Source organism: Nothobranchius furzeri, chromosome 11 (genome assembly GCF_043380555.1).
Source record: "Nothobranchius furzeri strain GRZ-AD chromosome 11, NfurGRZ-RIMD1, whole genome shotgun sequence".
Lineage (NCBI taxonomy): Eukaryota > Metazoa > Chordata > Actinopteri > Cyprinodontiformes > Nothobranchiidae > Nothobranchius > Nothobranchius furzeri.
In genome coordinates this window covers 44,152,497-44,177,088 of record NC_091751.1, presented here as the reverse complement: position 1 = coordinate 44,177,088, position 24,592 = coordinate 44,152,497, and the positions used below count along the sequence as shown (strand labels likewise).

At 39.0% G+C, this 24,592-nt stretch overlaps 4 protein-coding genes across 7 annotated transcripts; 2 read left to right on the top strand and 2 right to left on the bottom strand.

The window, feature by feature from the left end:
• Positions 1 to 5: 5 nt before the first annotated feature.
• Positions 6 to 1,422, bottom strand: tceanc2 (transcription elongation factor A (SII) N-terminal and central domain containing 2). The gene is made up of 4 exons (XM_015956308.3): positions 1,019 to 1,422; positions 799 to 940; positions 483 to 676; positions 6 to 355 (listed from the first exon to the last, which is right to left on the bottom strand). The coding sequence occupies exons 1-4, from the start codon at positions 1,115 to 1,117 to the stop codon at positions 167 to 169; spliced, it is 624 nt and encodes a 207-aa protein (XP_015811794.1). The 5' UTR covers positions 1,118 to 1,422; the 3' UTR covers positions 6 to 166.
• A 370-nt stretch (positions 1,423 to 1,792) lies between these two features.
• tmem59 (transmembrane protein 59) lies at positions 1,793 to 4,247 on the top strand. The gene is made up of 8 exons (XM_015956305.3): positions 1,793 to 2,017; positions 2,201 to 2,306; positions 2,518 to 2,612; positions 2,682 to 2,834; positions 2,950 to 3,022; positions 3,161 to 3,284; positions 3,400 to 3,517; positions 3,659 to 4,247. The coding sequence occupies exons 1-8, from the start codon at positions 1,862 to 1,864 to the stop codon at positions 3,809 to 3,811; spliced, it is 978 nt and encodes a 325-aa protein (XP_015811791.1). The 5' UTR covers positions 1,793 to 1,861; the 3' UTR covers positions 3,812 to 4,247.
• Positions 4,248 to 6,139: 1,892 nt separating this feature from the next.
• On the bottom strand, positions 6,140 to 10,243 carry lrrc42 (leucine rich repeat containing 42). Of its 2 annotated transcripts, none has more exons than XM_015956303.3 (7): positions 9,644 to 10,243; positions 9,421 to 9,552; positions 7,176 to 7,297; positions 7,015 to 7,100; positions 6,815 to 6,928; positions 6,652 to 6,736; positions 6,140 to 6,581 (listed from the first exon to the last, which is right to left on the bottom strand). In XM_015956303.3, exons 1-7 carry the CDS (start codon positions 10,045 to 10,047, stop codon positions 6,286 to 6,288), a joined length of 1,239 nt encoding a protein of 412 aa, XP_015811789.1. In that variant the 5' UTR covers positions 10,048 to 10,243; the 3' UTR covers positions 6,140 to 6,285. The 2 variants fall into 2 exon arrangements, with proteins under 2 accessions (XP_015811789.1, XP_015811790.1); XM_015956304.3 differs by having other exon boundaries at positions 7,176 to 7,294; positions 9,644 to 10,221.
• Positions 10,244 to 10,462: 219 nt separating this feature from the next.
• Positions 10,463 to 24,515, top strand: yipf1 (Yip1 domain family, member 1). 3 transcript variants are annotated; one of them, XM_015956306.2, is made up of 10 exons: positions 10,463 to 10,566; positions 10,768 to 10,870; positions 11,545 to 11,702; positions 11,810 to 11,890; positions 11,983 to 12,070; positions 12,205 to 12,321; positions 12,787 to 12,953; positions 20,581 to 20,763; positions 22,816 to 22,919; positions 23,947 to 24,515. In XM_015956306.2, the coding sequence occupies exons 2-9, from the start codon at positions 10,834 to 10,836 to the stop codon at positions 22,915 to 22,917; spliced, it is 933 nt and encodes a 310-aa protein (XP_015811792.1). In that variant the 5' UTR covers positions 10,463 to 10,566; positions 10,768 to 10,833; the 3' UTR covers positions 22,918 to 22,919; positions 23,947 to 24,515. The 3 variants fall into 3 exon arrangements, with proteins under 3 accessions (XP_015811792.1, XP_015811793.1, XP_054598413.1); XM_015956307.3 differs by having other exon boundaries at positions 10,517 to 10,536; XM_054742438.1 differs by lacking the exon at positions 10,463 to 10,566 and adding an exon at positions 10,661 to 10,681.
• The last annotated feature ends 77 nt before the right edge of the window (positions 24,516 to 24,592 follow it).

Sequence of the window (24,592 nt, the reverse complement as noted above, 5' to 3'; positions counted from 1 at the left end):
TTTTCTGGTCATCATTTCTATTAATTAACAATTTATCTGCAGTAAAAAAAGTGTAAACATTCAATTGTTTTGCATTTTCTTCAGCAAAGACAAACAAGATGATATAAGCTTCATGAAAATGTGAATGCATTAAAAACTTAGATTTCACTGTCTGAGGCTCTGTTTCTTATTTTTTGTATTTAGATACAAGTTGTTCAACTGATATTTTACTGTCCTTCACTTCACTTCTGACATCAGGGTTGTGTTTGAATGCAAACACCAGCGCTCTAACCGTCCGCCTGTATGAACTGCTGACTAACCGCCGGCTCTGGTGAAAAACCTCTCTCTCCATGTTGTCTATAAGACCAGAATCCTCCTGTGTGTCAGACAGAAACACAAACAAGAGAAGACTGTTACAATTTTTAGGAGAAAATCAAGAGATCAGAGTAAAACAAAAGGAGTTCAACTATGACTACAAACTTAACCAAGAGGCCTTTTCTCACCTTGACCTCTAGTGCATTAGACAGCATTCTTCGTGCGTTACTCCTGAGTCCCTCAGATTGTTTGTCAGAACGTACTTCAATAGATGGCTTATTGGAGTTCTCCTCAATAAAAGTCCTCCAGTCATTGTAAACCTTTGCTGCCAGTGAGCTCACCTCAGGATCAAGATGCTTTCGCATTTTGTTGACAGTTAGACCTGAGGGGAAAGATATTTTCAACAAGGACCTTTTTCACACTTGCATAGCTTTTGTAACCTTCTATAACCAACCAGTGGACATCAGCACAGCATAAAGGAAACAAGGTTTTCCTGTTTTGTACCTATTTTAGTGCTCTTTAGCACCTCTCTGGATGGGATCTTCTTGCTGAGCTCTGTCAGGGCACTCAGCAGGTTTTCCTTTCTCTGTTCTGGCAGCTCCAGCGTTGACTTGTAACGCATGATGTCCTCAATCACCACCACTCTCTTACATAAACACCAGAGAAAGCTACTAAGTAAACATATCTATCAGGAACTCAATTCACATAACATCGATTTGCTCACCCGTAGGGATTCAATTGTAGTTTGTTTGTAAATCTTTTCGTCGCTTTTCCATTGTTTGGGTATTTCACCTTTAGGAAGCCGAACTACAAACTTGTCCATCTTCAGAAAACAAAACTGCAGCTTGAATTTGAAGTTAAAACAATCTATTTTCCGACCTTCTGAGCTAACTAGTGACCTTCTGAGCTAACTGAGTCTAAGCTAACAGATGCTAGCAGTTGCCAGGTTAAATGTTACCGCTCCAGACCCACCCACGTGAAAAATAAAGATATTGAACCATTTCTATCTCAAAATAGGAACGATTTTTAATCCATTGTGTATAAATGCCAGTAGGTGTGTAGCGGAGCGTAAAGGCATCTGAAAGTAAAATACTTCCGGTAGTTTCTTGCAGTAGTGATGCTGCCTTCAAGTACAGTGAGGAATTGCTTAACTGACGGTTAGGGCAATTGAAACCTGTTTGTTTCAAACATGATATAAAACACGTAATGAACATCCAATTCTAGTGTTTATCTGTGAACTTTATAATCTTAGTAAAAATCAGTCAATGAAACGATGTTGTTTGTTGCATGCAAAAAGGACCAAAAATAAGATGTGACTCAAGAAAACATAAAATCTGATATAAGGCTACTTCTTTATAGATTCGAGTTTTATCATGAAACATTTAGTTTTCTATACCAAATATTAGCCATATAATTTAAGTCAAATGTCATAATTTTTGAAAATATATAAAAAAAACTATTTGGGAGTCATGAATAACATTTATCGCAAGTCTCGCGAGAACACGAACCGATTAGGGTAGATGAGGAAGAAGACGGAGAGTGTTGTTTGTTTGGGTTTTCAGCCAAAATGGGAACGGTGTCTCTTTATGTTTATTTTCTGGGACTTTTTGCTGTCTCCGTGTGCGCTTTTGCGTCTTCAGACGTTTTTGACAGCGTTTTGGGGAACACAGCATCTTGCCATAAGTCATGTGGAATGACATATAGTTTGCACACGTATCCACGGGTGAGTATTCATTTTGCTCGGGAGTTGTTTCGGCTAGCGCTAGCTTGCTAACGTTTGGCGAAAATGGCCATTTTAAAATGTTTGTTCTGTCTTTTGATGGTTTGTTGTCTGCTGTATAAATTTGTTGTTTAGGCAATAATCAAAAGTGCGTCATGTGTCGTCGATCTTTCGTTTGTTTTACAGGAGGAGGAACTCTATGCCTGCCAGAGGGGCTGTCGACTTTTCTCCATTTGTCAGTTTGTTCGTGACAGCGAAGATTTGAATCAGACTAAATCCGAATGTGAATCAAGTAAGACACAAACTGAGCCTTTGCTTGTTTAAATCTGTTTCTACACAGCCTTTAGGCCTCTAAGACTAGCCTTGTAATCATTAACAATGAAGCAGTAAATGTTTGTTTGCTGGCAACCCTAACACCAGTTTCAGACCTAAAACACCTCCTCTTATAATTTTATTGTCTGTGGTCCTGTTTTACCAGCTGTTTTTTTCTCAAACCTCTGCAGCTTGCAAGGAAGCATACATCCAGACTGATGAACAGTATGCATGCATCATGGGATGTCATAATCAGCTTCCATTTGCTGAGCAGCGGGTTGAACAGGTACACTGATCTACTGGACAGATTTGTTTCGAAGGGACAGTGTGCACAGTATTTAATTTGTTTCTACAGTTGGAGGCCATGATGCCCCGGATTCATCTACTTTTCCCACTGACTCTGGTTAGAGGGTTTTGGGATGATGTAATGAGTCAGGCCCACAGCTTCATCACTTCCTCCTGGACCTTCTACCTACAGGCTGATGATGGAAAAGTTGTCATTTTCCAGGTATTTTAGACACGAGCTTGATGATCTGCTTTAACTTTATTTGTAAACAACACGGTTAACTCTGTTATTCAACAAATATTTTTAATTCTGACCCTCTATTTCTCGTATTTCACAGACTGAACCACAAGTGGAGTTCTTTTCCCAGCTTGAATTGAACAAAGACATTAAGGAGGAGCCACAGAAAAGCTGTATGCATTTCATAATCCTTAATCTCTCTGGCCTTTTTTGTTGTCATAATATTAATCACTACACCCCCATTCCCTTTGCCTTGCATGGAAGAAAGTATGCTTAGGTTTCTTACAAGTTTTTTGTTTCTTATCTTCAAGTTGCTGATCTAAGCAATCCTATTTACAAAGAATACCATCGCACTTTAATCCAAGAGAGGGACAGAGATATGTCTGGTGATCGCAGCTATGATGATGGATCTAACCTCTTCAGCTGTCTGTCCAGGTTTGTTTGTTTTTATATCTGTTGTTGGGAGCTGATTATCTGGACAGAGCAAGAGTTTTATTAGCACCAAGGTTCTTGCCTCTTTGAAGCTTAGAGTTTGCACTTTTCTCATCAGGAACCCTTGGCTACCAGGGTGGATCCTGACATCAACGTTGTTCCTGTCTGTGTTGGCCCTGATCTGGATCTGCTGTGCCACAGTGGCCACTGCTGTGGATCAGTATGTACCTGCTGAGGTAAAGCCTGAGAAGTTCTTTCCAACATCTCTTTAGAACTAAGATCTAATCTAGGGGGAAAAAACATCTTGCCTAGATCCTGGAAGTTTTATATCAATTTTATTTTTGAACTGAAAATTTTTTTAATTGTTCTCCTTTTAGAAACTGAGCATCTACGGTGACAAAGACTATATGAAAGAACAGAAACTGATTCCTTACCCATCCTCCTCTCTGATCGTCATCTCCTCCAAAGGGACAGAGGAAGAGGCGGGACCACTTCCATCCAAGGTCAACTTGGGCCAGTCTGACATCTAGAATCCAAAGATGAACTCCAGAAGCAATTTCCACCTTTAGGAATAATCTTCACCTGATTTTTATCCTCAAAATGAAGACCCAAACTGCTTGTGGTATCAGCAGAACTTGCAGAACATTTTGTATCAACTGAACTTTTTGACGCATTTGAAACTAGGGTGATTAATGGGTATAACGGAGGCATTACAGACTAATCAGGGTAGTACAATAAAAAGGTTTCAGGGCTTTTCTTTAATTTTTGCTGTGTAGGTGTCGTTTATTGAATGTTTATTTGAACTCTTTGTGACTTGAAGTGATGCAAGTGTCACCCTTAACCTACAGCTTTTTGATGAATTAGTTTGTGCTAACTCTGCAGACTTTTCCCATTTGTTCTCATGTTTTTATTGCAGTGATGTTCCAATAACATTCTACAGTAAAATCTATGATGAGACAAAAAGGCTTTTATGCTTCAGTTTATTCCCTTAAAGAAGTGCAATTCATGAAAACTGTTTGAGGTGGATTTTTTTGTTGCTGTATGTTAAAGTTCTTTACAAGTACCGCAACATGGCAAGAAAATTATTTAAAAAGCACATTTTAGTTTTGTCTGTGGTTTAAATTCACTGAAGCTTCTGTGTGAACCTGCAGCAAAGTAAACAAAGGTCTAACTTTTTCAACGTGTTCTGTGGAGCATGCAAATCTCTTCTGACCAATTATTTATACTTTCACAAATATCCTGCTGACTCTGCAGCCAGCTGTTCATGCACGGCTGGAGCGAATGACTTTGGCTTTTTGTCACTTTTTTCACAATGAAGTTGTGATGGAATGTGTTTGTGAAATGGAGTTACACTACCTGCACACAGCAGAGCAAAGCAGGTCTGACTACAGTCCATAAAAACAACTCATTCGTTCTGTCAGAAACTTCCATTTGTTCCCATTTAACTTATAATAATGTATTGATTGCTACTTCTGTCAGAAACCACACAAGTAATTAATTATAACTATTTCTCACTTGGGTAGTCTTTCTGCCACTATGTAAAGAATGTAGTTTTTCCAGAGTTATAATTTTCCTTCAGGTAGATTCCCAATAATTGGATTTTAAGGGGAACTGCACTGATGTCACCTATAAAAGCCCGTGGAAAGTGCTTGCTGAAAGCAGCTGTGTTTAGCTGAAATAAAACTGCCAAACCAAAAAAATAAAATAAAAAAAGTCACCGCCCAGATTTAACTAAGCAAATAGGTTTGAGCCTCCTATTGGATAATTTCTGCATGGGCTGCAACAAGTTATTTAACCCTAACCGGTACAATCAGTTGTTTTTCATTTATTAAACAACCATGAAAGGCATCTGGTGGTCGTGAAAAATATGTTAGTCTGAGACGGGTCAGATCATTGATATGTAGAGAAAACATCAGAGACGCAGAAGCGACTACAACTGGGTTAAGAACTGTCCAACACATTAATAAAAACTGGTCTGATGAGTCCAGATGGACCCTGTTCCAGAGTGATGAGTGCATCAGGGTAAGAAGAGAGGCAGATGAAGTGATGCACCCATCATGCCTAATGCCTACTGTACAAGCCTGTGGGGGCAGTGTTATGATCTGGGCTTGCTGCAGTTGGTCAGGTCTAGGTTCAGCAACAGGATGTGCTCCAAGAATGAGGTCGACGGACCACCAGAATATACTGAATGACCAGGTTATTCCATCTTTCCTGATGACACGGGCAATGCCAGGATTCATTGGGCTCAGATAGTGAAAGAGGGGTTAGAAAGCATGAGATCATTTTCACACATGGATCGACCACCAGAGTCCAGACCTTAACCCCAATGAGAATCTTTGGGATGTGCTGGAGAAGGCTTTGTGCAGCGGTCAGACTCTACCATCATTAATGCAAAATGTTGGTGAAACATGAATGCAACTCAGGATGGAAATAAATCTTGTGACGTTGCAGAAGCTTATTATAACAATGGCACAGAGAATGTGTGACTAGTAATCAAAGCTAGAGGTGGTTCCAATAAATATTAGTGTGTTTTATGGCCGAGCAGCTTATAATGCTTTCAGCAGCTTGAGTAAGACAGCTGCACTCAAGACAACTTTGGGCAACATGAAGAATAAAACAACGTGGACACATGAAGTGATACATTAAGGTCAGCAGTTCTTTGCAGACTATCGCTTCATGGTTAAAGTTGCTACTGAATATGTCCAGAAGGGTTGTGGCGGTGTGTATTTTTATGAGGACCCAAGCGTTATAAAGCAGGAAGACCCAAGAGGACATTTTGTCCACTTTTACTGTTCCAAGTCTTTGTGGATGTTCAGCTATTTATTTGGGTGAGTTTCCAAACTGTAGAAAGGAAGACGTTCAAAATGCAACAATTTATTTACAGAATAAACATGTTTAACAAAAAACAGTTTTAGAATTTCTGAACGTTAAAGTATAACAGGATACTTCTGGTTTCTCTCGCATCGTTCTGTCACCCTCATAGTGCTTGGGTATGGCCACATTTTTAATAGCTGCTCAACAAGTCTAAGTCCTCCTCTGTAAAACCCGATGAGATTGAACGCTTGCTAGGGGGACTGTGATGTGATGTGCCATCCTTGCTTGACTTTCCCTTCCTTTTGTTGACATTACAACAGGAAGACGGGACTTGGTGGTTTCTTGCAGAAGGAACCGGCGTCTCCTTCGTGAAATCGTTTGTTACAGGTTTGCAGAAATGGAGTTTCTCTGCGTTGGACTCTGTCAATTGTTCACCGGTCAGTGGCGCTGTGTTCATCGCATCTCTGATGAACCTCTGTCTGCCAACTACAGGGAAAAATAAACTAATCATTTAGTGTGTGGAGATAAATGGTCTTTAAATTACCAAGCAACTTACAAAAACCAAGTGCAGATGCCCGCAATTCTTCAACTCTCTTCTGCTTTGGCACTTGTAAGCCACTTGTTTCCCACTGATTTACAACCTGCAAATAAATCATTTTTTATCAGTTTTGTGTTGTTCTTGTAGCACACTGTGCTCATTTATGTCTGAAATTATTTACCTGCTCTGCCCAACCTTCAGTTTTACATCCAGAGTGATCAAATGTCTCCAGGGGTCGGTCAGAATGAATGAGCCCCAACAGGTTCCACACAGTCGTCCTCAATCCTGCGTCAAGCTGGTTGTGTAAAATTAACAAAGCTGTCAGAGAAATAATAATAATTACATAAGCTCACATGCTAAAAGCAAATCATTTCATCTTACCTTCATATTGGTTGCGGATGCATCAAGCTTTAAAAGCTTTGGGAAGCATTTGAGATACCGGAGAGCCCGCTCTGAAATGGGATTGTCTGTATGAAGAAAAACAAAAGTCCTTTGTATTGGTAGTAGAATTTGTGTCAACAACCACATGAAAAACTACTAACAGGAAATATCCAGGAGCTGGAGACAGTCCAGTTTCTTCTGCATCATCCGTAAGGGCAAGGTCAGTCTTTGCAGGGCAACGTCAGACAGATGGTTACCACCAAGAAACAGCTGGATCAGGCTGCTGAGGAGGAAAAGCAGCTATTAATAACGTACCACATATATCTCCTCTTTTGTGCGTTCATGCTGTGTTTTTGTCTGTAATCCATTTTTTAGTTATTTTCTTACACAGTTTAGTAAAAACTACTTAACATGTTTCAGCTAGTAGCTCTAGCTATCCTCGGAGATCGCCAGTGCTGGCGGCGTCACTTCCTTTTATCCGCGGGCAGCAGAGGACAGTGTCGCCCTCTACTGCCCGCATCCTCCTTGCTGATGTAAAGAATGAGTCATTTACATCTTATTTATGAACCATAAAATATGAGATTCCATAGAATTATGAAATATCAATCTGATGGAACTTTGACTATTTTAACCAGAAGATCGGAACTTTTTATTGCAGGGATTAAGCGACACTTCGTATTAACTCCAAGGAAAGAGAGAGTCAGGTTTAAAATAGTTAAGAAATTTATTTCTACACAATTTAAATAAGACTAACCGCTGTACACTCTGTGTACTGATGGACTAAGGTGGAGTGAGACGTGATGAATGATGGTGTGTGTGTGTGTGGAATGTTATTATCAGAACCAGCGGATCCGGAGAAGCAGTTAGTTCTGAGTGGGAGTGAATGTTTCGCTCTAAACTTTAGTAGGAGATTTAGAACACACATGAAACGCCATCTGTCGGTCTACATACCCAGGGGAAGCCTCCGTTCAGATCCAGATTGCCGAGGTCCTCGTGGACCCTCTTTGGTACCGAAGCCGGTAAAAAAGCAGCGGTGCCGACCAGTCTAGTCTTGGAATGCTTCCAGGTCACGACAGGTTATCACTGGCGTCTCCGAGACCCTGAAGGGGTCGTGAGGTTCAGCTTTTATTCTGAAGGAATCGTTGCGGTCAGGTGTAACTTGCAACAGATTTTATCCAGCTTGTCTGAGGTTCTTTTTGGCTGAAGAAGAAGCCCGGATGGCCTGTCCGAGACTTCTCTAGAACGCTTGAACTCAAGTAAAGGTGGCGTGGAATAGTTTTTATAATTGTCATATTTTGGTTTACTGGTGAATCAGAATTTGACATGGAAATAAGGGTTATACAAACACACGAAGGTTCTGATTGGGTGAGACAAATGGAAATGTGTCGTGTGACTTTAGCATTACGTGTCTTTAGTGTCTAGTGCAAATGTCCAGGATTATAACATCAAGTAATTCCTACTGATCACAGGAATATAATATCAAGTAATTCCTACTGATCACAGGATTATAATATCAAGTAATAAACATTGTCATTTCACAGACTGATTGAACATTGGGCTCACATTATTATTAGTAATTAACAAAGTTGTTGATTATGTATTTATCAGAATAGTTCTTGTCTTCGCTTGGTAAAGCAGTTCAGATGAGCAGAGTGCATGAAAGACCTTGGCCACTATCTATCTCATGTAGATTAGGCCGTCAGACTTTATGTCTCTGCTCGAGCAGACACAGCAGATCATGACCTTTAGGTCATAAACAGGACATTCATGATGCTACACTGATGACACAGTCCCATGCATGATCCAATGTGTATTTTCCATCGTCTCTGTTCATGGTCCTGTACGCACGTCTCATCTCTATTGCTTCTTTGATCCGTCTTTTATATTTTTGTTGTTCTGCGTTTATGATCCATGTACCGTCCCAGTCCATTATGTGGTTTTCTCTTATGCAGTGGTCCGTCACAGCTGATTTCTTTATTGTTTCTGCTTCTTGTTTTGCTGCTCTTGTGCGTCTTCGACTTGTTTCCCACTTGCATTCCGTTTGACGTTCTGTTTTTCGTGTGTTAAGATGGTGTCCGTTTTCTCCTACGTTTTATTGCAGTTTGCATGGTATTTCGACACTACGTGTTTTATCTGTTGATATGTTGTCCTTTGGGTGTACTAATCTTTTTCCGACAGTCAATAATGGTTTTGTTGGTGTGTTGATATTATGTCTTTCATTGTTGTTATTATTCTTTCTGTTATGCCTTTGATATATATATATGGAAGGGTTATTACTGGTTTTGGTTCTAGTCTTTGTGTTTTTGGTTCTCTTTTGTTGGTAATGTTTACTAAACTGTGTAAGAAAATAACTAAAAAATGGAATACCACATATATTTCCTTCAGTTTTTGATTGAAGAGACTTACTTTGCTAGTGGTGTGGATGTTAGATGCTGGAATATTTCATGATAATCTCCCAGTCTGCAGCCAAACAAGTCCAGAGACTTCAAGCTGTGGAACATCTTTATCTCGTCTATTCGCTCATGCAGGAGTGGAAACCTGCAGAAGTTAAAGATGCACAAGAAACAGATCACACAAGATCAATAAAACCGGTGAAGCAGGTAGTTTAAGTTGCAACAACATAACCTACCTGTTTCTTAAACAGAGCGACCCAAGCACATTCTCCCCATATGCATCAGTGAAAAGCTTCAGGGCTTTTGGGGACACGTCTGGGTTCAAAAATACACGATTCTCCTCTGCTGCTGCAAACAGTTTATCACCTATTTGCTCTGGGAAGCCTACCAAAGAGTCCACGTGCTGAATGTTGTTGGCCACAAACAGCAGAGTGATGTCAAAGAGAGATTTAGTGGTGTATCGCAGACTTCCTTCTTCATTGTAGGTGAAAATAAAATGCTCTTTTCTCAGCACGAGAGGATTCGTTCTTCTGCATGATGTTGCTGGTTTTGGCTGTGCCAGGATAATGCTTTGGTTGTGCCAGGATAACGTCATTCGACGAAGGCTGCCTCTTTCTCGAACATAAACACTACTATCCATTACCACGCTACCGCCTGAAGCATGGCTACTCTAAAACGTTCACAAAAAGCACCAGTAATGCGCTACATTAGCTTAAACCTCGACCAAGATCATCTTTTTAAATGTCTAAACTGCTCTCTCTTGTCCCGCTTAAAAACGTAACGCCAATTACTTGATTAGCAGCATGTTTTCTCTTACAAGTTATCTTTTATGAGTCTGGAGTAAGACGTTTCCGCCCTTTGAATACCAACTTCAAAGTAAAAGTTCACTACCAAAGCATGCTTGTAATTTGTTCCGAAAATACAAACATTCTGTCATATGTAGTACATTTTTATACAACCAAAACGTTTAAAATCAAAATTACGCAGATGTCACAGAACTATGAACGATATAGTCAGTTTAAAACAATAAAGCTCTTGTTTTGAAAATATTTGATAACAGGAACGTGTCTTGTTTACATCACATGGCTGTCATTTCCTGTTCAAGGCTAAGCTAGCTAACAGCGACGAAGTAATTTTATGGGGTTTCTTTGAGAAACTGGTAACATTTAATTTGAGTTTCAGTACTTTACTGTTATTAGTATGTTTTTTTTAATATTGTTGTTTTATAAATGCTCTACAGTTAATTTCACAATGAGTTTTAACGTTAAAACTTGGTAACTAATGCTAACTTTCTAGAGGTGTTGCCTACGTGTTAAATCAACTTACACGAAATCTGAAAAACTTTTTCCCTCTTTTACAGCCTTCAAAGACCAAATCGTGCGACATTAACAAATTCTCAAGAAAAGAACATTGTTACTGGAAGTGAATGGCGGCGTCAAACAACGATCCGTTTGAATTCAGAGGTCAGTGTCCTCTATTTTTTCATGCTACTCAGCATGTGTCGGTCTTGAACCATAACTTCAACCAAAATTTATTTTGAAATATTTCCAAGATTATAATCAACAAATATCAAATTTTAATGGGTCGTTTTGTGTTTCTTTAACATTATTATCTTAAAATAAAAAAATCCTTACAATAGTATAGGTGCATTTGGGATGGCAAAAGTAGGATGGGTGGCAGAAAAACCCAGCTTGGGTGTTTTTTTCTTAACTGATTATAGAGACAGTTGTTGAGCAGATAATTTTCTAGGAAAATAAGAAATTGCAGAACAAACATCTCACTTGATCATTAGAGAGAGCTGTTGATTACAGAGTTCATTAGATCACATACAGTCTCATCAGTCTGCATTGTAGTAATGCACATATATGAGATCAGACTATAAATATACACATCATTTGTTTTAATTAGTAAATATGTGTAACAAAATCTTATTTTCCATCAGAATGTGCATGTTTACCATATTATTAGTTCAAGAAGCCTGATCTAGTCCAACTTTTCATTTTGCAGTCCCATCACAATTATGGAATAAATTTATTTTCATGTATTTTGCTGCTTAAAAAATAAAGCACTTAGAACATAACCAGCTTGTTTTCTTGAAAAATTTGTGAACATTTTTTATTTCCTTACATTCAATTAGACTTTGAAGAAGCTGCAAATCTGATGGATGCTAATAGAGATGTGGTCACCATTAGCATCGGGGATGAAGATCTGAAGGCCAAGAGGCAAGGACCTGCAGGTGGTTTTCCCCCAGATGTTGCTGATGATGATCCACTTGGTTCTGATGACAAAACCGAGGTCAGAGTAAGACTTGACCTAAGAGGAAAAATTTAGACTTCTTATCAACTAATAAATGTCAATGTTTGAAATGTCGGTTGATTATGTTTATTTTGTTTTGGTTAAAGCTTCTTGCTGGGCAAAAGAAAAGTGCACCTTTCTGGACGTTTGAATACTACCAAGCATTCTTTGATGTTGAGACCCATCATGTAAGATTTTTTCTTTTAGATATGGACTTTAAGAGTGGGAGCTTCAGAACAAGTGCTTTCTTAATTTGGTAAAAATCCAACTGATTTTTCAGGTAAAGGAGAGGATCATTGGATCAATGTTACCTTGGCCTGGAAAGAACTTCATTCAAGTTTATCTTAGGAAAAATCCTGATCTATATGGTTAGTTTCCATGTAGTAAAACCTACACTACTGTTAATCTTCTGTCATACCGTATGTATCATAAAGATGATTTAATTGTCGACTCCCATAAACCAACACATTTAATGTCTAATTGATACTATTTGTGTCTTCAGGACCATTTTGGATTTGCACCACACTTGTGTTTGCATGTGCCATCAGTGGAAACATCTCCACTTTTCTGCACAAATTTGGCAGTTCAGGCTATAAATATACTCCAGAGTTTCAAAAGGGTAAATAAATTCAGTTCTGTTGACATTAGTCCACATAGTTTATGATAGGGATGTCCCGTTTGGAAATCGATATCAGAAGCAATTTGATATCAGCCAAAAAACACTATTGGATTAAATCGGACTGCATAAAAAATGTCTGATATAAGCAGTCCGTTAAGGCTCACCCCTTTCCAACCAAATGTTAAGAAATTGTCATTTTTTTCATACTTACTGTTATTGGCTCATGTTGTCCAATTGAGTATTATCACTTAACCAAGCCTTTCATACATTCCACACTACGAAATATGTAAAAGTATGTATGATTTGTGCTGATATCATATCGGGTTGATATCGGTATCGGCCAGTACTGAAGGTTGCAATATCAGTATCGTATCGGAAGTAAAAAAGTTATATCGGGACATCCCTAGTTTATGAGAGTAAAATATGTATTTTATGCTTTGATATTGATCCCCTTGTGTTTTGCAGTGACCATCGCTGCTACAGCGATCTTCACCTATGCCTGGCTCGTGCCTCTTGGCCTCTGGGGTTTCCTGCTGTGGAGAAACAATAAGATCTTGAATCTGGTATCCTATTCGTTCATGGAGATCATCTGTGTGTATGGATATTCCCTGTCTGTTTACATACCAGCCGTGGTAAGCCCCTAGAATTTTGATATTGTGTCATTAATTGTACTGGTTTGGTGTGAAACGTTCTAATAGATTTAGTCTACACCATCTGAGAAGGCTCTGAAATGAATTTAATTAGTATTTCAATTTTGTTTTCAGCTTTAAGGATCCAAAAATTGATATTAAAATTGTACAAATCATGCAACTTATGGTGTTTGAAAGAATCAGTGCAAATGAATCAGAATTAGAATTGTGTTTTATTGCCAAGTAAGTGAGAGTCTCTCATTGCTAGGAAGTTACTTTTAGTGGAATGGTGCAAAAAAAAAAAAAAAGTAAAGTAGCTCCCGTTAAGCAGGTTACTTTTTCTAGCAAGAGAAAAAGTCCCTGGATTAATCAAAATATTTACAGTCTCAGTAGGACATGCCGCAGAGCTGAGAGACCTTGGAAGTCAACTAGATTAGAAAGTCACAGGCTGTACTTTAAAGAACTGATTATATCTCTGAATGAGATGGTAAAAACTTCCAGGGCCACTTACTTTGCTCAGCTGATTGCTGTAAACAAAAATAATTCTGTCCTGTTTGACACCATAAACCAGATTGTTTCAGCTTACGCCCCTCTTATGCCAGTTTACTCAAGGTCTGACTGTAACAACTTTCTAGCATTCTTTGAGAATAAAATCAGAAATATCAGGGCAAGTTTTTCACCCCCATCTACTTCCTACCCTCCCATCCAACCCCCTCCCTCTCAGTCATGGTCTGTCTTTACTCCTGTAGATTTCCAGGACATTTGCCTCATTCAGAAACGCACGAAACCAACTTCATGCCCTGCTGATTTCATTCCTACTACCTTGTTAATCAGGATGTTTGACCAAATTGGCCCATGCATTGTAGATTTTATGAATTTATCCCTACAATCTGGCTCTGTACCATCTGTTTTCAAACATGCAGTTATTGAACCTATCCTTAAAAAAACAAGTTTGGACTCATCTCAGCCTAAAAATTACAGACCCATTTCTAAATTACCCTTTATCTCTAAAATATTGGAAAAGGTTGTGGCAGATCAACTGATTACTTTTCTGGAACTACACAACAGTTTTGATAAATTTCAGTCTGGTTTTCGTAAAAAGCATTCAACAGAAACAGCTTTGCTTAAGTTTCCAGTGACATCATGATGGCTGCAGACAATGGGGAGTTCACAATGTTTGTGTTGTTAGATCTTTCTGCAGCTTTTGACACTGTTGATCACCGCACCTTAATTAACAGACTTGGTGACTCAGTGGGGATCTCTGGAACTGTTCTAGACTGGTTTAGATCGTACCTTAACAGAAGTTACAATGTCTGTATAAACCAAATCATGTCAGATTCTACTGATCTGTTCTGTGGGGTACCCCAAGGCTCTGTTTTGGGTCCACTGTTGTTTCTGCTGTACATACACCCTCTTGGACAGATACTTGATTCTTTTCATAATGTTTCTTATCACCTGTATGCAGATGACATTCAGCTGCACTGCTCCTTTAAGGATTCTGAGTTCTATAAACTGTCTGAATTACTAGAGTGTCTATCAGCTATCACCAGCTGGCTAGAAGATAACTTCCTTCCGTTAAACTCTGAAAAGACTGAATGTCTGATCATTGGCCCTGAGAGCATGGTTCCCCTGATTAGTCTAAAACTTGGTCATTTATTCTCTGCCGTCAAGACAAACTTAAGAAATTTGGGTGTTATTTTTGACCAATCAATGTCTCTTGAAGATCACTCAAAAACATTGGTCCGAAACTGTTTTATCACTTAAGAAATATCTCCAAACTGCGAAGGTTGGTGTCAAAACATGAACTTGAAATGGTTGTCCATGTCTTTTATCTCCTTCCGTCTAGATTACTGTAAAACACTTTTCACATGCTTTAACAAAAAAGCCCTTGACCGCCTTCAGTTGGTCCAGAAATCTGCAGCGAGGCTCCCAACTGGAGCAAACAGAATAGCACACATCACTCCTATTCTAATGTCTCTCCACTGGTTACCCGTTAACTTTAGAGTTCATTTTAGAATCCTGATTATAACTTTCAATGCTCTACATGGTCAAGCTCCTCCCTATATTACTGAACTGTTAAAGCCTTATGCTCCAACCCGAGCCCTCAGGTCCACACACCAGAAGCTTCTAGAAGTTCCAAAGAGCAGATACAAAAGTCGAGGTGATCGCTCCTTCCAGACTGTTGCACCCCGACTCTGGAATGATCTTGCTTTATCCTTACGCAGCATTGACAGTCTGGACACTTTTAAAAAAACAGCTACAGACCCTTTTATTTAAAGCTGCTTTTAACTAAACCTTTTATTTTCTTATTTTTTACTCAAATTTTTAATCGTTCATCTGTTTATGCAAATTTATAATTTTATGACTTTTTTTTTTCTGATGTCAATCTAATTAGCATTTTGATTTTATGATGTTAATCTATTTATGATTTTATGACTTTGTTTTAATTTGTTTTGATCCATATGAAGCACTTTGTGATTCTATGTCTGTGATAAGTGCTATATAAATAAAATTTACTTACTTACTACTTACAAAACATACAAGTGAAAAATATGATGCATTAGGGCTGGACGATAATTCAGTAGTTCAGAATATCTATTGATAGACATGTGGTGCGGTAGAAAAAAAATGCGTCGATAAAACTTTGATTAAAAAAAGTTACTGTTGTTCATTGTAACCTTTTTTCATTATAACCTATCAGGTTACAGCATACTGGACTCACTACTTACTCCTAACCAATCAAAACCACAGACTTGGGCAAGCAACGTCACCAGGCCCTCCCCTCTCAAACCAAAACAGAGCATGAGGCAGCAAGATGTCGCAGAAAGAAGAGGCAGAGAAAAAATAAAAATACCAAAAATAAAATGGCCAGAGCTGCACGTAAAACACATTTTCTACTATTTAAATAATATTTTTCAATAATTATCGATATTGATCAATATTAAAACAAATTATCGATATACTATTTTCTATATCGTCCAGCCCTGTGATGCATTATGAGGGATGTGTATTGGTCAAATTCTGGCGATACGATACGTATCACGATACAGAGGAGACGATACGATATATTGCGATACGTTCAGCCATACGATATTAGCGTTTTGTTTTAGTTTTTTTTTAGATTGGAATTATTGTAGGAAAATTCAAAATACAGTCCAAACTGATACGTAACATGTTTAACATGAGGTTTCAGTGGTGGAAACAAAACCCACTGCACACTGCTGCCAACTAGCGGTTAGTGTTTGAATAGCACCAAAAGAAAAGAAAACAAACAAATGTTTGCCTGTAAATTCTTCCAGAAATTAGATACACGGCTTTTGAATATCGATATATCACACAAAAGAAATCACGATATATTGCCATATCGATATTTTCTTACATCCTTAATGAATAAAAACAAAAGAAAGATAAGAAAAGAAACAAAGTTGGTACAAACCACTCTTCTGGCAGAAGAGTGGTTTATACCATCCATGACCAGGATGAGAGGGGTCTCCTGTCATTCCACCTGCATGTCTCAGAGTCCTGGAGGTGCAGATAGTAGACTGATGGAAGGCTACAGCTGATCACCTTTTCTGCTGAACGCACAACACTCTGTTGTCTGCTTTTCCCTGGCTGTGGCCCCTGCATACCACACAGTGATGGAGAAAGTGAGGATGGGCTCATTGGCATTATGAGTTTCCTCAGCGGTCGCAGGAAGAACGTTCTCTATTGGATCTTTTTGATGAGGGAGCTGATCTCCCACTTGAGGTTGTGGATGATGGTGGTCCCAAGAAAGTGGAAGGAGTCCACTGTTGAGTTGGGGGGTATCCATCGGGTTTATGGGGGGCAGTGGAGCTCACACTCTCCTGAAGTCCACAAACATCTCCACTGTCTTTTGGGCATTCAGCTCCAGTTTGATATTATGCACCAGGATGCCAGACGTTCCACCTCCCTCCCTAGGCAGACTAGTTCCTGTCTGAGATGAGCCCAATGAGGGTGGTGTCATGTGTGAACCAGCTTCACATACTGGTGGCTGGAGGTGTAGAAGGAGAAGAGCAGAGGGGAGAGGACACATCCTTGGGGGGTGCCAATTTTAATGGTCCAAGTGTCTGAGACATTCCTCCCCAGCCTCACGTGCGGTCTCCTATCTATCAGGAAGATGGTGATCCACCGGCAGATGGGGTTGAGCACGGTGAGGAGGGACAGCTTGTCCTGGAGGAGAGAGATGGCAAAATAGGGGCATATGGACAATTATCTTTTCCTGCACTGCTTGGACATCCGGGCTGTTTTTCTTTGCTTTTATTAACTGGAGTCTACTGGTGTTTTAAACTGTATTTATTGTATCTTTTAGGCTGCAATAGCTGGCAACCTTTTATGGTCGTTATAGATTCTGAAAGAATAAAAGCCTTTATTTTGAAAAGTTTTAGTCGCCACTAAGCCGTGCAGCTCTGCCACCTGTTGAAGCAAAGATGTAATCAAAACACTGATGTAGGGCTGAAAAGATCCTCGAGTACCTCGAATAATTTGAGTGCAAAAAAGCCTCGAGTCAAATTCTCCGCCACGAGGCTTCGTTTAATTCATGTTTAATTAATTCATGGCTTTGCAATCGCCCGGGGTCATGCTTCACCTGGACCGAAATAAGTGACGCACACTGCACTGAATCCACATGCGAGTAGCAAATGTAACAACTTTCTCTTGCAGTGGCAGATTTAGCAATTTGGGGACCCAAGGCGAACACAGACATGGGGCCCCTTACACTAAATTTTCGACAATCTTACCTTTAACTGGATTTGCGAAACTCTCTCCTCTTCTGACACGAGTTATTTTCCCTTTTTATTAAGTCCTCCTCTTTTTTCCTGTATTCCCGCCCTTTGAGCGCTTTCATTTTTTGCTCTGCTTTCTTTTTCCTGTCAGTGCTCCTATGCTTTTGCCTTTGCTGTTTTTTTTTTGTGGTCTATTTTCCATTTTAGTTATGCTTTCCTCCCTTTAAACATTTTCCATTGTCTTTCCTTTCTGCTTCCTTTTGATGTTTACATCGAAAAACGACGTCACTTTCCGAAGTGAAAATAAAAGCTTTTATGAAGCATGCTGCTTCTTTCTCTTATTGGAGCCACTATAACTCCATGTCATGCTTAATGTTTTGACTATCGCTTTGGGTTTGTTACGAACGCCCCTGCCTCTCTTCTTCTTCTAATTTGTGGTCTTATGGCACTTGGCAAACAACAATTTGGTACACTACCGCCACCAACTGGATTGGAGTGGAATGACTACCAATCACTTCCTGTTTGTGCTTCGCCGTCTTAATAACCCTCTTATGACCATAATTATAACAGGGCCGCTTGGTATTTTCTTTAATCTTATGGTTGTAAAATTGTAATAAAAAGTGCAAAGTGTGTGTAACTCTTCTCCTTTTTTCAGAACAACCTCAGCTTTCAGTGTATGGTTTGTATTTAGAATTTATTTCTATTAAAGCCTTTGAAAAATCAGCTTAAAAGTGAAAAAAGCAAAAAAACTGATTTTAATTTTTTACATTTTTACTGAACAGGGACTTCAAAATTACTGGGCAAACAATTTAAACTTTGAACTGTAATGCATCTATTCTTAAAAAAGTTTGAACCTTGGTGTCTTGTAGCAGTTTTTAAGACCATTTATTTTTGTAAACTTTCGGATGTTTTTATTTGATGTGGTAGGCCTTGAAGCAGTTTCTCTCCAGCTGCAGGCAGAGTCCTGCAGACCTCACACTGCCATGGAGTGATACTCTTGCACACCGTGCACTGCTATACCAAAAACATTTGTTTTAGCAAAAATATTTATTTATTGTAAAAAGATAAATAATGCTGGAATTAAGCTGAATCTAACAATTAGCAAATAGTTGAGGGTTGTTCAAATAAAAAATAAAGACTGAACAAACATTCATACCCTGGTTCCACGGAGATCTGTCCTTCTTTCGTGGTCACTGTATTCAGATATTAGCCTTCTGGGACACCTAATATATCGTGTTGATTTTCTGTGAGGCATTTCCATAATTTCATGCCGGCTTTTTATGCTAATTAGCGTCCCCATTCCGTTATCCGCTTTCACCGTGGCCCTGCGTTCCGCTTCAGTCAGGCTGTACAGCAGGATTTCCCCTCATAGCGATATTTTCCATAACTCTGATTGCTTCATGCTATAGATCGTTGGAAAGCTGCTTTTATGTCCTTTTAGGAACTGTTGGAATTTTTTGAATCTGATCAGCCTTTCAAAAGTTATAAAACGGAGCATTTTGGATGACAAACTCAGCACATCTCTGAATCTGTGTTGTGATTCGTTGCACTCAAGACAGGGAATACCGGTGGCTACCGTAATGTATTGTATATGCACAGAAAGCCCCATTTTTAATCTTTTCAGCACTTTTGGAAATTTAATGATTTCTTGAATGGTTCAGGAATTATGGCAATGAGAATTGCGCATGTCTAATCCCGTCGTCGGCGACAGGTTGGTAATAAGAATATTGGGGCATTAACAGAGGGGTGCCGGGGGTCAGGGCTAGGGGGCCCCCAACACAAGGGGGCCCCAGGCGGCCGCCAACTTATGCCTAATGGTAAAACTGCCACTGTTCTCAAGCCATGGTGGACCCTGGTGGAGTGCGAAAAAGGCAAAAAATATCAAAGGTGTGGGACCATTTTTCACGTCGCCAGGCGGAAAACGTAGTCCAGTGTAAATACTGCTAAATGGATTTAGCCTACCACAACATCACATCCTCGATGCTGCAGCACCTGACCAGAAAACGTCCACATGTAAATGTCACTTCTACAAGCGGACTCGGAGGTCCGCTATCTATTCTGCGGACACTGTGCGACTTTTCCATTTGTAGCACTCAGTTTTAGCTCACACTGTGCGTCTGGTAGCAACATGTCGGACCTAAAAATGTGCTAAAAATAGCAGTTTTTACACAACACGTCGGACTTTTTATTGTGTTGTTATTGATGTCTGTTGTCCCTCGGGATTGATGCAGGAGGACACAGGTATTTGTGAGAGGAAAACAAAATAAAGGAAATAAATGTTTTGTGATCAGTATAATTTGACATAACCACGGCAAACATGCTTTCTCGACAATCCTTGTTATTGTGTGTGAAAAATAGTGTAGAAATTAAAACGGACATGTGTTAATAGGGAAATAGCTGACAAACAATGTTTGCGCATGCATTGTGAGCGGTTCTGGCGCTGTTTGATTCTCGCACGAGGGGAAAATCTGCTCAGGGTGAATACTTATTTTTTGCACAGGCATTTGTTTACTGTGAAGTAAAGTTGAAGTGCTGAAGTTTTGAAAACTAATTTTGAATAAAACTTGAATAACTGGCAATTGCTTGTTCATTTTAAAATGTATTTCATATTTTATAAATGCTATTTGATACAAACACAAAAGGGTAATTTATTAGAGTACTCGATTAATTGATAAAAGATTCGATAGAGTACTCGATTACAAAAATATTCGATAGCTGCAGCCCTACACTGATGTAAAAGGAACTACAACAGAAGATGTCATTGCAGTTCAGAAACCTCTTATTGAGAAGCATTGTGTGATGTACGGGTGAATGTTGGTCTCTATTGGTCAATGTATGATTTCTCATGTACAAAGAGTTGACATAACTTGTGGACATGTTTGGAACAGGTCCTGTGGATTATCCAAGTAGAGTGGCTGAGGTGGTGCTTCATGGTGGTGGCCCTTTGTGTTTCTGGTTCGGTTCTGGTGACGACCTTCTGGCCCGCAGTCAGAGACGACAACCCCAGAGTCACGATTGCCGTCATCGCCATTATTCTGTTGCTGAACGCGCTGCTGGCTGTAGGTTGTAAGGTAATTATTCTCACTCACGACTTTGGTTTTACATCTTGTAATTAAACCGACTGAAAGATATTGAAAAGAGTCCGAATGGGGAAATAAGATCTAACACTCATTGTCCTGCTTTGACATTCTACCTTTTCCTCCCCTCTGATCTGGTTAGTTTATCCTGCCTGCCCTTATTGGTGTAGGTAACAATGATTGACTCGTTCTCATTTCCTCAGTGATTTCAGCGTGGCAAAGTCTGACTCCTCTTGTTTGTTTCAATCACAGACTACATTACCCTGCCATCTTGATTTTTTTTTGCATGTCTCTCCCTGTATGTTTCTGGGAAACCAATGCAGCTGATGGGATCAAGTTAGTTTTCTTTGGGGAGACTCTTGTTAATGGAAACTGTGACCATGCTTGCTAACTGGTGTGACAAAAGGCTGTCAGGTCTGCAGGTGTATCATATGTCTTGTTACATCCATGTAATTGCTGTACAAATGACAGTAACCCCGTGTCTGTAGGATGACGATGAATAGATTGTCAAAGTGTTTTCATTCTTTTGTATAACAAAGAATATTGTCTTCACACTTAACTCAGTCTGGGTGTTATCTTTGTTTAAAGGTAAACTTAATTCATATTTTCAAGACATTTGCAGTGGTCTGTAGTAAGAAAGAATGCCATTATAAGTTGTTCTCTGGAGAATAAAAGCTCAGGTGTGCCTGTTTGAGGATGTAGAAGTCAGCTGGAAGAGAACATAGTTTCAGATGCCAGGATTTGGAGTCTTATTTCTTCTTCATTATGCTTGTGTTATGTTGTCTTTTCATATATTTATATTTTAAAGACTTACCTGTTCATGAGTAAGGTCTCCTATCTGCATTAACTAAGGGATGTCCCTAAATGCTCGTTTTACTTTTAGCCAATCAGAGGCGAGATGTCCAAACATCAGGATTTAGATCTCCAAATCCTGACGTGCTCTGCTCACTTCTCCTCTAGCTCACTTCTAGTTCCTGAAACAGGAGCCATTTTACCCACAGAGATTGCTCCAATCTCAATACTAGCAAATGTAAAATTATTTCAAATAATTGTTTGAAAGTTTTTAATGAAGTTTTTTTTTAAAGTATCACAGCGACCAGCATCCTGGCATGCATTGCGATCGATGACACAATGCTCCCTGCAATTCAGCAATTATTTGTAGAGGCCGACCAATATATCGGCCAGCCGGTATATTCCATTTTTTTCTATATCGGCCATCTGCCAAAATTATTTTTTAAAGCCAATTAAAAAATAAAAATAAATAAATACAACCAGGCACCTGTGTGGCCAGCTGCCGCCACTACTAGACTGAAGAAAGGACCCGAAGGACCCCAAACACTGTGAGCCAGCCTACTCAACAGCACTGTGCTCCAGGTCACCTTATGTTGAAATAAACGGTAATAAAACAATGTACAACTTACATTGTTTTACACTAAGCTGAAGCAAAACTTATTACTTCCAGATCAGGAGAATGACTGAGTTTCTTAGCTACAAAATTGTTTTACTCGCTTAACTAACTCTGGAAAATTTAACAGACAAAATGTTACTTCTGAGTGGAATATCCCTTTAAGTTTGGTGTTTAATGTTTGCACTATTTTTAATGTATAGTTTAGATTTGATGTTAATGTTTTGAGTTTGTTTTATATTTGAAGTTCAATAATGATTAAGATTTATTGACTTATTTAATTTATATTGCTCACAGTGAGTGTTCAGTTGTCTTTCACAATCAATGTGCTGCTAAAACGTGCATATATATATAATATAATCAATATCTCGGCCTTAATAATCGGCTCTAGATATCAGCCATTGGCAACAAAATTCTTTAAAAGTCGTCATCGGCCTTAAAAAAACCATATCCATCAGCCTCTAATTATTTGCACACACGTGTGCCACGCACTCGAAGCCTTACTGTGTACCTTCTCGAAGTATACTTTGCTAAAAAGCGCAGGGCGAGTATTGGGATTGGGCCAATGACTCAAAAGGCTGCAAATGTATTAATAAATGAGTTAACTTGTTCATTAATGTAATTTTTTTGTTCGTTTTCAGAACTTCTTCTTCAGCACTCCCGAGACAGCACCACATATAAATGATCTTGCAGCAATGACAATCAAACTAACGCCGCTGACAACGAAGCCTTTAATTACCTGAAGGTAAAAAGAAGCTCAAGACTAAATCTGATATATTGACATCAGACTGTTTTTCTTTCTCACACCAGTGTTGTCCAATCCTGAGCCCCGATAGCCCCTATCCAGCATGTTTTAGTTGTTCCCTGCTTCATCACATCAGAACGGTTGATGGTTGAATTACCTGCCCAGCAGGTCTTACAGCTCTGCAGAAGCCTGATAATCATCCACTGATTAAAACCAGGTGTGCTGGAGCAGAGAACCCTCAAAAACATGGAAGATGGTGGCCCTCGAGAACCAGGATTGGACACCATTGCCTTACTTAAGTTGGTGTTTTTATTTCACCAATGTCGTGAGAATTTTGTTCTCAGTTGCAGGTTTGGGTCTATTTTTCTGGCTAAGATTAAATGTACCTTTATTTTATCAACTAGAGTCAAACACATGACACCGGACCTCCTGTACATTAGGGCTGCACAATATATCGCAAATATGTCGCCACTGTGATATCAGCATGCACAATATGCATATCGCAAAGAACAGATAAATATTGCAATGAATGGTCAGCTTAACTGTTTGCTACACATAATGCATTCTGTCAATCAAACGGAAGCATGATGTTTTTTTTAAACAAATCAAATAGAGCTCTTCACCCATTTGGCCAATCGGGTGGGTTCTCATAGGTTAGATGCCCGCCTCCGTGGCTGATGGCACTTAGTTTTGATGGTTAGCAAACACCTGAGTTAGCTTTTTTCTGCTTTTCCCGGGATCTGCTGATTACCTTATCTTGTTCAGTTTCTTTTTCCCTTTCCTCACATCTTTTGCTTTTCTCATTTTTATGATTTTTTTGGTCATTTTTTTTATTTCTTTGTTTTTGATTATTTTTGTTCCTGAGTTAAGTTTTTATTTATCGCAAGTAATATCTGTCGCAAGTAATATCGCCATCGCAATATTAATCAGTTATTGCATATTGCAGGTTTTTCTAATATCGTGCAGCCCTACTGTACATAATTTCTCTTTCCCAAACCAATCTTTATTCTTTTTTGTCAAATTACAGGTTCCCTTGTTGCCTTATTAGAAAGAATCGGGTTCCTGTGCTGGTGAGGTCATGGGTTGATTGGATTTCAACTGCACTCCAACAGTCTAGCTCGGTGCAGCAGCAGAACCTCTGAAAATGAAAACTGGTTGCTGGTTTGTTACTTCTAATGGGATGGGTTCTAAACATGTTTTAGGTTAATTGGGGTGTAGTATTTCACAGAATACATTAGCTCAGGCTTTGTGATGCTTATGTAAAATCTGTGAAAAAGCAAGTTTGCACATGGAGTTCAACAGTACAGATGGTATTTTATATGTGCATTTATTTTATATATAATATATAGGGCGAGTCTGTACTGTCTATGAAGTTTAATGTATGAACAATTATTGGTGTTGAGATTTTCCAGGAATATTTATCATATACTCTGTAAAGGTAAAGGAGGTTGTATTAATTTTTCTTAATAGTTAAGTGCCCTCAATTAATGCCAAAGCTTGGCCTGAAAATTTTGTCAACTGATTTTGTAAATACTTTATAAATAAACTGTTTTCTTTGCAAACAGCTTATAATAAAGTGGATTGAATTTATGGTCATAGCGAGTGTTTATTGGATGTAATTAAGTTTCTTTGCACTCTTTTTTTCAATATTTAAAAATGCTCATTTTTAAGTA